Consider the following 12,058-nt stretch of genomic DNA (forward strand, 5'->3'; position numbering starts at 1 on the left):
GACAAGCAGAACACAGGATGTTTCCTGAAGTTTCATCAAGATAATTTTTACATTCTCTTGGCAGGTTTCTTTACTTTTAATGAATCTTATTTAGAAATTCAACTTTTTTCTATATGATTAAATAATGAAGGGAAACATAGTTGTTGAAATAGCTTATTTTATAGAAGTATAGTAAATCTGTAAGATTAAAATATTTTAATTAAAATATTTTATTTGAACACAAGATGACTCCAAAACTTGATTGTTAACATTTTCATCTTGGAAAACTGGCATAAACATAACATACAAGGTGCCCTTTAGCGTACATTTTTATATAGAAAGAATAGAAGTTTATTACAAAATATAAAGCAATTATACTATTCTAAATCATTCTATAAGAAAATCTAATTGAACTCTTTGGCCTCTAACTTTCTCTTGCACAATTGCTGAGATTTGTTGTAATTACTGTGTATAAAAGTATAGCATTTATCTTATTAGTAACTTTTTAAAATTGTTTAATAGAAGTTATTGCTGCTAATAAATGCTTATTTGTTTTAGTAAATGCAGCTGACAATAAGCAAAGAGATAAGAATATGACATGCATCAAAATATCAATTGATCCGTAAGTAAGATGTTTATTCATTTATGAAAACAATATACTACTAAAACTCGCATTGTGTTTTTTTGCTTGTACCTCATTAGCTCAAATAATGTATTATACTATAGCAACTTTTGAATCAAGCTTCCTAAAATACATTAATTTAAAATATGTATAAAAATATCTAGTACCCATTATTGTGGAATTGAAATTTCCATGATATTCAAATCAGTTTTATTTGCAAAATTGTGGTTATTACAGTTGCCACATTTCTCTCAGTAACATGATCATGATTTCCTACACTCTTGCTAGCTTCTCACAAGCTACATCACTCCCACTGCTTTTTTGCCCACCCACAGTCATTCTGTTTTTCTGTTTAGGTAAGTAAATACTGACTTATTTTTAATGTTCATTTGCCACTATAATTATTTTTCTATTCATGATATATACTCTTCTTAGATGATCATGGAACTTTTCCAGCATTGGGGTTAAAAAAATACGGTCACTCTAAAATTTAATCTTAGATCAAGATTAGGATTTAATCATTACACACTACATTAATGTGTAGTACAATGATACAAAACAAGCTGAGCTGTATGACAGATTTCCTAATACTAAGACAATAGAGAGACTTGCATCTGTAAAATATTTTTGGGGCATTAGTGCATATTAAAGGTGTTCTAATTTTTCAGTTTTCAAATATTCTATCTACAAGGAGGAGTTATCATGTTCATCTGTCTGTTGTGAATCTCACTACATTGAAGAAGATTGTGTGTAGTTGTAGAACACATATGGTGAGAATTGGAAAGGCTTGTAATCTTAATATTGCTTTAAATAAAATATAGTCTAAAATATAGCCAAGATTCTAATTTGAAGATTGGAAACGTAGCCACCACTTCTCTCAGCATTGAAGAAAAGATATGCACTGTGTGGTGTTCTACCAGTTGCAGGGAAGCTGCTGTTGCTGGGATGCTGCTGCTTGTGCAGCCGGGTTGAGAAATTAGCTGTTGGTGAAGCTGGGCAGAGGCTGCTCCTGCCCAGGGTTGGCGCCCATGAAAGAAGGACACAGAGATCTCTTGGGGGAAGGGCTCCGCTGCTCCTGGGATGCACACTGAACCACGAGGAGCAGTGGACCTTGTTTATTTATAGTAAAAGCAACCAATCATATTTTATTATTGTTCAAATAGACCAATCATGATTACACATGTGTTCTTCTAAACTATCCTGAAAGGACATTGGTGTAAATGGTAGATTCAAATACAGTAATGACCAATCATCTGCAGGAGGCGTCAGAATTTGCCTTGTATGGAATAGCCAATGGTGTGAAGGAATTCTGTGATTATGCCCTTATCTGGCTGTAGCCAATGACATCTCTCCTAGGTTTCTTTGTTTTCTGGGTATCTTGGTTTACTTCCTTACACATGGTTCACTGAAGACTTTCCATGGTAGAAAAGTACTAGCCAGAAAAGTACTAGCCAGCTTCATGTATAGGAACAGAGATCATGGTTATTCCAACAACCAGTGATATAGTTGTTTGTTATGTTTTCTTGTACGTTATCTTAATTGCTGTACCACAGCGAAAGATACTGGTAACTGCAGTGACTTACTGATAATCAGGTAACTTGTGAATTTGTAAACTGTTAAATATGATACACTGTAGCATTTAGGTTACATTGTTGAAAACTATAAAGGCAATTGTACTTTTCTTCGGTTAAAATGTTTACTGTTTTCACTTCCAGTGAGTTAAATATTATAAGTATTTGGAATAATGGAAAAGGTATTCCTGTTGTGGAACATAAAGTGGAAAAGATGTATGTTCCTGCCTTAATTTTTGGACAGCTGTTAACATCCAGTAATTATGATGATGATGAAAAAAAAGTTACAGGTAAATATACTTTGTTCAGCATTACCTAAATGATAACTTTTAAGTAGTAATAACAATTTCATGGCATTTGATGTTTTAATTGGTGGAAGTTAAGAGCTTTGTAAGAGGAACTAAGTGGAAGATTTCACTTCACATTCCTGCTGCAAAATTCTAAATCAAGTGCTACAGTAGTTGTATTTTAAAACACAATATAGATAGCTCTCGACTTATGATCACAATTAAGCCCAAAATTTGTTGCTAACAAGACAACTGTTACAGAATTTTGCTCCATTATATGACCTTTCTTGCTACAGTTGTTAATCACTACAGTTGTTAAGTCAGTACCATGGTTGTTAAATAAAACTGGCTTCCCCATTGACTTTGCTTGTCAGAAGGTGGCAAGAAGTGATCACATGACCCCAGGACATTGCAATTGTCATAAATATGAGTCAGTTGCCAAGCCTCTGAATTTTGATCACATGACCATGGGAATGCTGCAATGGTCGTAAATATGAAAAACTCTCGTCACTTTTTTCCAGTGCTGTTGTAACTTCAAATGGTCATTAAATGAACTGCTGTAAATCGAGGACTATGTGTATACCATTTGCATATGCATGGCATGTATCAAGGGGGGAGAGACAGTAAAAAACAAAAACATTTTCAGAGGTATTCATGTTCCCTACCTTTTCAGGTGGTCGCAATGGCTATGGTGCAAAACTTTGTAATATATTCAGTACCAAGTTTACAGTTGAGACTGCTTGCAAAGAATACAAACATAGTTTTAAGCAGGTATGATTATTTCCCTTTGCTTTCTTAACATCTCTTATGTAGTTAAAACAGTTTTTAAAAAGATGGTAGGACAAGATATTCAGAGATAAGTTCACAAGGGATTTCTCTGACTGAAACCTTGAACAATAGAATTTATTCAAATGCATGTAATTGTAGAAGTATATATCTTTACTTAGTTTTAATCTTAATAGAAAACCTACAAAAATATTGTTCAGAACCCTGATTTATTTTTTCCACTTTATTCAATATCCAGTCAATATATTATAAAATAATCTAGTGATAGTGTGGGAAATAATCACATTATATTCAGTGCATTATGATTATATATCATATTGTGAACACATGAATTATGTTTTTCAAGAGAAACATAAAATAAGTAAAATGTGATATTATTTAACACATCCTTAAAGTTTTAGTTTACATGGGAACTGAAAAAAATTAATTCAGAATGATTGAATGGAAAACATATTTCTTTACTGCTGTGTTTTTGTCAGAAAATTTCTACTAATGCATATGTCTGTTTTTTTTAATCTTTTTTAAAATGAAGACCTGGATGAATAATATGATGAAGACTTCAGATCCTAAGATTAAACATTTTGAAGGAGATGACTATACATGTGTGACATTCCAACCAGATCTTTCTAAGTTTAAGATGGAAAAGCTTGACAAAGATATAGTAGCTCTTATGACAAGAAGAGCTTATGATTTGGCAGGAGCATGCAAAGGAGTCAAAGTTATGCTTAATGGAAAGAAACTACCTGTAAGAACTTTAGTAAAAATATTTATATAATGAAATTTTATGTGTTCAAAGCAGAAAATGATTGTTCTTGTTAAATTCTAGGTAAATGGCTTTCGTAATTATGTTGATCTTTATGTAAAGGATAAGTTGGATGAAACTGGACTTGCTCTAAAAGTTATTCATGAACTTCCTAATGAACGCTGGGATGTCTGTCTTACTTTAAGTGAAAAAGGATTTCAGCAAATTAGTTTTGTGAATAGTATTGCTACCACAAAGGTGAGTTATTTTACCTACTTAAGAGTGATTAAAATAATACACAGTCCAATCTTTGATTTGGAATTAACATACTTTTGATTTTTAACTTTATAAATTGCATTATGTACACAACATAAAATGGAATGACAGAAAATCATTGGGCTAATTTTGGTACTGATCATACATAAGCCTCAAAAGGTAATGCAAATATTTTAAATAAATTGTGAAAGTAATGTCAAACAGGTTATTAATTTCATATAGACGTAATAGTTACTGTACATGATCTGTAAAATATTGATGTCAATATCAGCATCTCTTACATGCCTTAGAACTATAATACAAGTAATCCCCGAGTTACAAGCGTTCACTTAATTCTCGTTCAGTTACATGATGAGCGTCCCCTAGTGCTTACAAGCAAGTCACGAAATTACAAATGTTGCCGCACCAAAGTGGCCATTCACCCTTATGAGCAACTACAGTGGTACTGCAACATTCACCCTGGTTATTACCTCCTTCCCCTCCCCGCGTCTCCCTAGACACCAGACCTTCAATATTCACCCTGTGAAGATTGAGCTACTTCACTTTTTTGGCTGCTCCAGGCCTTCGGTGTGTTCGCAGAGAGTGGAAGCCTAAAGTAATGCAAGATCATTTGAGATCAGTGTCGTGAGATCTCACACTACTGATCTCATGTGATCTCATGGTACTTTAGGCCTTGGTTCTCTGCAACAGAGAACAGAACTGAAGCCGGGGGATGCTTCCACATGCCTACGAAGGCTGGATCTGGCCACCAGAGGCCTTTTCCAGGACTCTGCTGCCCAGATGTGAGGCCCTTTGAAGGTAGATCCGGGTATCGGAGGCCTTTTCAAGGCCAGTGCCAGTCATATCTAAGGCCAGGGGACGCTTCTGTGGCTCTCTGGAAGGTGGATCCAGGCATCAGAAGCTTTTTCCAGGCTGGTGCTGCCTGGATCTTAGGGTGGGAGATGCTTCCATGGTTTTCCGGATAGTGGATCTGGCTGCCGCAGGCCTTTTCCAGGCTGCTGCTGTCCAGTTCTGAGACTAGGAAACACTTCTGCAGTCCTCTGGAGGCCCGATATGAGCATCAGAGGCCTTTTCCACTTTCCGAAGGGTTGCGGAAGCATCCCCCAGCCTCAGATCTGTCCCTCAGATCCGGACAGCAATGGCATGGAAAAGGCCTCTGGTGGCCGGATCCACCATCCAGAGGGCCACAGAAGTGTCTCGTGGCCTCAGATCCGGGCAGTAGCAGGAACTGTGGCAGAAAGGAGATGGATCTTTTTAAGGTAAGTCCGGCATGGCAGGAAGGGAAGGGGAAGCATGAGGTATCTTAGTGGGTCGGGGAAGCCTTGGGGGCCTGGTCAATAACTAGGCCCTCCATGACCTTCCCTACCCTGAGATACCTCATGTGCACTTAACAATTCAGATGCATCTTATCGAGCAAGGGAGTGATGTCGTTCGAGGTACAAGATTCACTCCCATGAGTTTTTGAGTTACAAGTGAAATGGGCAGGCTGCATTACACTCTTAACTGAGGACTACCTGTATGTTAGTATATAGCATATTTTATTTATTTATTTATTTAATACTATTTCTATACCGCCCTTCATCATTTAACTCTTTCTAAAACTCTGCATTTGAATATTTTTGAGCAGGCTGCTTAGTTTGCCTAAAAAATTGATTTCTTAGTATTATGAGTCATCCAATTAAAGAATTCTGGTCAGCACATCAGATATTTTATTTTCAATTTAATTGTTACTCACTTCATCTTTTAATCTCGTTAGTGATAGGCAGTTAAGATTGCAAAATTAGATTATTTTGGCATTACTGCAATCCTTGAGAAACAGCTTGGTATGGTGGTTGAGACTATGACTTTTTGTGCCACTTTAGGCATGAAACCAGCTCTTGGGCCAGACTAGGAAGAATGTAACGACAAACCATTTCATAAAATATGGCCATAAAAACTGGATTTTTAACTATATTATACTGTAGCACAGTAAATATTTCCAACATTTGTTTCCTCAATGTAGTTGTAAAGCTCTACTGTACAGTTTATGGACTTTTAAATATGAAAATATATTCATATATGTTTGTGCCACATATACATTTTATGGTTAAAAATACTTCAATATGAGAATAGCAACATCCCTGATGTGTTCAGGATATGTGGCATTCTTTTGATTATTTGATATCTCTCTGTCCCTTCTGTGAAAATATTCTCATTATTAGAAAACAAAGTTCTAAACCACAATTTTTTTTCTTACTGTTGCTAATTTCTTTTATTTTTTATCTTAAGGGAGGTAGGCATGTCGATTATGTGGTAGATCAAATTGTTGGAAAATTGATAGAGGTGGTAAAAAAAAAAAACAAAGCTGGGGTTTCAGTAAAACCATTCCAGGTAAGTTGATGCTCATATTTCAAAATCTCACAAAAAAAGATTGTTTCATTATTTCTGTATCTTTGTTTTCTGATTTTCACTTGTTTGTGTATATTTATATATAAATATATATATATTTGAACAGGTAAAGAACCATATATGGGTTTTTATTAATTGTCTTATTGAAAACCCTTCTTTCGATTCTCAAACGAAAGAGAACATGACACTCCAGCCTAAAGGTTTTGGGTCCAAATGTCAATTATCAGAAAAGTTTTTCAAAGCAGTAAGTATTGCATATTTATTTCATAACCATAGTCATTTGAAGAATCATTGACCAACTTCTTCAAAGAAAGTAAAATCACTGATGTGGTTTACATTTCAGAAACTATTCTTAATATGACTAAATGAAAAGTAATAAAAAGAATAATGCTTTAATATTTTAAATGCTTCCTTTTTAATTAATAAATACTGATGCTTATTAACTATCTTGTAGAATGTTTTCTAGTTTTGGGAATATAACATGCAGTTCAGTTCATAAACATTGTGGCTCTTCAAGTACTATGTGAAAGAGCCTTGTGGCATAATGGTTAAAATGTAGTATTGCAGGTTAACTCTGCCCACAACCAGAAATTTGATCCTGACAGGATAAAGGTTGACTCAACCTTCCATCCTTCAGAGGTTGGTAAGGAGATGGATCATTGGGGGCAATATGTTGACATTTCTAGATCACTCAGAGAATGCTGTAAAGTACTGTGGAGTGGTATATGTGCTATTGCTATTGCTTTTTGTTAATTATGAGAATAAAAATAAGGAAATATCAAACTGTGTAAAGAAAAGATTCCGACATATTACTGCAAAGTCTTCGAAGAAAAAATGGATTTTACTGCTTTGATACATTTATTTTAATGTAAATCTTTTTCTGGTATTTTTAAACATGACTGAATTCAATTTTTATAGGCTTCTAACTGTGGCATTGTAGAAAGTATACTGAATTGGGTGAAATTCAAGGCACAGACACAGCTGAACAAAAAATGTTCATCGGTGAAACATAGTAAAATTAAAGGGATTCCAAAGCTTGATGATGCTAATGATGCTGGTAAGGGCTAACAATCACTTGGGATACTTTTTATAATAATATAAATGCCTCCAAAATCATTAATTAATGACTACAAACATACTTCAGGTAAATATTCTTGTTAAGTTGTACATGTTTGTTGAAATAAGGTTTTTTTGGCATAGGTGGATTAATACTGAATATAGTTATACCATGGTTAAAGAGCCATGCTATTTAAAAAGTTAATTTATGTCAAGTATCTGTATTTTTTAATTAAATGTTTTTTCCTGAAAATGTACTATTCTCTATTTTAAGAATTTAGTTTGAACTAAAGATTACTTCAATCCCCTTACTTTGATTTTTTTGGTTCTTTTTCATTATGTTATAGGTGGCAAGCATTCTTTGGATTGTACATTAATTTTAACTGAGGGAGATTCTGCCAAATCTTTAGCTGTCTCTGGTTTAGGTGTTATTGGAAGAGATAGATATGGGGTTTTTCCACTCAGGGGAAAAATGCTTAATGTTCGTGAGGCATCTCATAAACAGGTAAAACATGTCATTTAAAGATTTGTTGAGTGCGTACCTAATATATATGCAAGTATTTACTAATACAGCTTGTTTTAATTTACATTTCTACACAGATTATGGAAAATGCAGAAATTAATAACATTATAAAAATAGTTGGACTACAATATAAGAAAAGTTATGAAGATCCAGAGTCTCTGAAAACATTAAGATATGGCAAAATTATGATTATGACTGATCAGGTCAGTTGAAATTCTAAAATTAAAAATCCATCATGCAATCCTTTCTTAGCCTATAGTCTTTCTATTGCTTGTCATTTACATTAACTTTCTGTATTATTCTTCAGACTTTATTTAATTTGCTGACATCTTTTTTGACAACCTGGGTACTTTATACTAATTGGTGACATTGATAGTATTTTTATTTATTAAAATAAATATAAACAAGTTTCCATTGACTTTATTTTTTGAAGTGATTGATTCTGGGTAGAAAAGATTTTCAGTCATTTTATCTTTTGAAGTGATTGATTCTGGATAGAAAACATTTCCAGTCATTTTTAAAAAGCGTCTTCAATTTTTTAATATTTTTAATATTTATGTATTTATAGTTTTCTGCTATTATTTTTTCTGATATATTTTCAATTATACACTGTATTTTTATCATTCATATTATATATTTTGTTTTTTAAAAAAGAATTTTACATATGTTGCTTGAATCCTGGATCTATATAAAGAAAAAGTTGTATTTAAAGAACTGGTGGCGCAGTGATTAGAATGCAGTATTGCCAGCTAACTTTTCCAATTGTTGGCAGTTCGATCCTGACTGGCTCAAGGTTTACTCAGCCTTCCATACTTCCAAGATCATAAAATTAGGACCCAAATTGTTGGGGACAAATATAGTGATTCTGTAAACGGCTTAAAGAGGGTTGTAAAGCATTATGAAGCAGTATATAAGTTGATAATTGCTATTAAAACTGTAACATTCATTCAATTCTACATGACTTGCAGAAGAAATATTTATTTATATTTCTAAACCTCCTATCTCCCTCAGAAAGATAGATATAGAAGTAATAGGATACTATATAAGCGTATTTATCTGAATATAGCCTAAGTAGCTTTCAAAGCACTTATCGATATATAAATCTTAATTGAATTATTTGAATAGTAAAAATAGAATCATTTGTAAAAGTTATCCCTTGTGGTAGAGTCATATTTTCTTTTTATTCAGGATTCATCCATATTTAGCCATCTTTACTTTTTTATTCAGGATCAAGATGGATCACATATAAAAGGTTTGCTAATCAATTTTATTCATCACAATTGGCCTTCTCTTCTGAAACATGGTTTCCTTGAAGAATTCATTACTCCAATTGTAAAGGTAATTAATATAGTCACTGTACATGCTATAATTAATAAATCCTGAGGTAAAATTTACGTCATTTAATATTTGAAATGAAGTATGAATATAATTCTTTCAATATTCAAGCATATTTCTTTATATATAAGAATGATTCTAGACTTAAGGAAAAAAATTCTTCAGCAAAAGTTGAATATAAAATATTTAGCATTTGTGTTTGTAGCTTTGATTGTATAACAGGCATAATCCTTTATTGCACAGAAATAAAGCTCTGCTGAACTTAATATAAACTTTTTGCTTTTATTTCTTAGTATAATGCTAGCATTTGTTATATGAAATAATCTGTCAGAGAGTCATGGAAAGTTTTATTTGACACTATTTCCACCTTTTCAAGTATCCTAATTTAAGTATTCAATATCCAGTCCTTGAAAAGCTTGAAATAAATATATTATTCATTCTAATAACAGGGCTTATATGCCCAAGCATGTGTACCTGTAAAATATTTTGAGCTGTATTTGGACTAACTTGTTATAAGTCAAGTGGTGTTATGCTGGCCCAAATCATACTTGAAATAACCATAGCAAGTATCATATGTAATTTTTTATAAAACACAGGACAAATTATGAATTAAAATCTAACTGAAATTCTCTTTATTTTAAGGCAAGTAAAAATAAGCAGGAACTTTCCTTCTACAGTATTCCTGAATTTGATGAATGGAAAAAACATATGGAGAATCATAAAGCGTGGAAAATAAAATACTATAAAGGTTTGTACTGAGCTCCTTTTCTCCTTTTTCAAAAATATTTTTAATCCAAAATGCACTTTAAAATGAATTAATTAAAATTGAAATTTAGTTGATCTGTCATTTGCAATACTAATTGGATTAACATTTTTAAATCTTTATATAATCACTATTGGGTTAATATTAAACTGTTTTGGCTGTACTTTTTGGATGTTCTTGAGCAATTATTAAATTATTCAGTAATACATTGAGAAAAAAACTTTAGATTGAAATGTCAAGCTTTTTTTCCAATTGAATTAGGTTTAGGCACTAGCACTGCTAAAGAAGCAAAAGAATATTTTGCAGATATGGAAAGACATCGGATTTTATTTCGATATGCTGGTCCTGAAGATGATGCAGCCATTACATTGGTAAATATCTGCTGGATATCTTTTTTGCTAATTATAATTATTTAAATTATTGAAACCTGGCCTTAAACCTGGTATATTATTTTAGTGTAGATCATTTTAATTGAGAATTAAGTACCTTTCCTAATTTTGTAATACTTCTTGCTTTTTACCATGTACTATCTTACATGGTCTGAACACAATCTATATGCTGGATTGTATAAACTAATGTAGATATATATACAGTATATGCAGGGCTTTTTTCTCATAGAACGCTCAGAACGGAGTTCCGGCACCTTTTTTGGATGGAACCTTGTAGGGTAGGCAAGGCGGGTTGTATGACATGTGTGAGTTCCGGCACCTTTTTCTTTTACAAAAAAAGCACTGAGTATATGTGATGTTAGAATTAAGTATTTCTGGCATTAATCATTGTATTTTGCAGTGACAAATACAATATCTGATTATGAAGCAATGATATCTAAATTTATGTGGCAAAAATCTGTAAGAAACCCTAATAAAAGAAAACTTTGATGAGAGCAATGTTCTAACCCTACAAAAATAAAATAAAATGCCTTAAGATTGATTCCTGCAGTCTACAAAATTTCATGGGATGAAAAAGTGTAGATGCACGTTGTCAGGTTTTTGAAATTTTAAAAATTAGGTGAAGGGAAAAATCTAAAAAAAATCTAAAAACTAAATCTTAAAAGAGGAGTGCTTGGAATATGCCCAAAGTCAAAAATACAAAATTAAGCAAACTTTGTGCCGATCCTGAAACATGAAAGGTAACGTATAAATTCAGTATTTAATTTAAAAATTATTTATAAAATGAATGTACTATTATCCCAAAGATGCTTTTTCAAGATGCAATTGGACTTACTTGTTTTTTCTCTGAAGACATTTTACTTCTTATCCAGGAAGCTTCTTCAGCTCTGACTGGATGGGGTGGGAATGGAAAAATTTATACTCCTTGCCAACAGCTGGTCATTTGCATACTTTTAGAGAGTCATTTTGAATACAAATGACCAGCTGTCTGCAAGGAATATAAATCCTTCAATTCCCCACGATCCAGTCAGAGCTGAAGAAGCTTCTTGGATGAGAAGGAACATCTTCAAAGAAAAACAAGAAAGTCAAGTTGCCTCTTGAAAAAGCACTTTTGGGACAACAATGACCTGGATGACTGAGAAACTCCATAGACAATGTACCATTAGATATAAGAAAGGAATTTATTGGGGAAACACAGGAAAGCAAGGAACTGCAGAATCACAAAGAAAAATGTCCAAGTTACACCAATCAAACCAGCTTAGCTAAAGTCTTTGTTACTTCAAGGAGTAAGATCTTGGGTTTCAGCATATATTCAGGGTTCATTACCAAGAAGATGACAGC

At 33.0% G+C, this 12,058-nt stretch overlaps 1 protein-coding gene across 2 annotated transcripts in view; it reads left to right on the forward strand.

The window, feature by feature from the left end:
- The window catches only part of TOP2B (DNA topoisomerase II beta), a 55,421-nt gene that overhangs the window by 12,826 nt on the left and 30,537 nt on the right, over positions 1-12,058 (forward strand). For both annotated transcript variants that reach the window (XR_014028381.1, XM_081342950.1), the window contains exons 4-16: positions 538-601; positions 2,317-2,462; positions 3,133-3,230; positions 3,778-3,990; positions 4,072-4,245; positions 6,532-6,633; positions 6,758-6,895; positions 7,570-7,708; positions 8,055-8,212; positions 8,308-8,433; positions 9,458-9,568; positions 10,208-10,313; positions 10,590-10,699. Coding sequence is in view for 1 of the 2 variants with exons in the window: in XM_081342950.1 (XP_081199076.1) it covers positions 538-601; positions 2,317-2,462; positions 3,133-3,230; positions 3,778-3,990; positions 4,072-4,245; positions 6,532-6,633; positions 6,758-6,895; positions 7,570-7,708; positions 8,055-8,212; positions 8,308-8,433; positions 9,458-9,568; positions 10,208-10,313; positions 10,590-10,699 (1,685 nt within the window). In the remaining variant the exon portion in view is untranslated. The remainder of the gene's footprint in view (positions 1-537; positions 602-2,316; positions 2,463-3,132; positions 3,231-3,777; positions 3,991-4,071; positions 4,246-6,531; positions 6,634-6,757; positions 6,896-7,569; positions 7,709-8,054; positions 8,213-8,307; positions 8,434-9,457; positions 9,569-10,207; positions 10,314-10,589; positions 10,700-12,058) is intronic.

Source organism: Vipera berus, assembly GCF_964194415.1.
Source record: "Vipera berus genome assembly, chromosome: Z".
Taxonomy (NCBI): Eukaryota; Metazoa; Chordata; class Lepidosauria; order Squamata; family Viperidae; genus Vipera; species Vipera berus.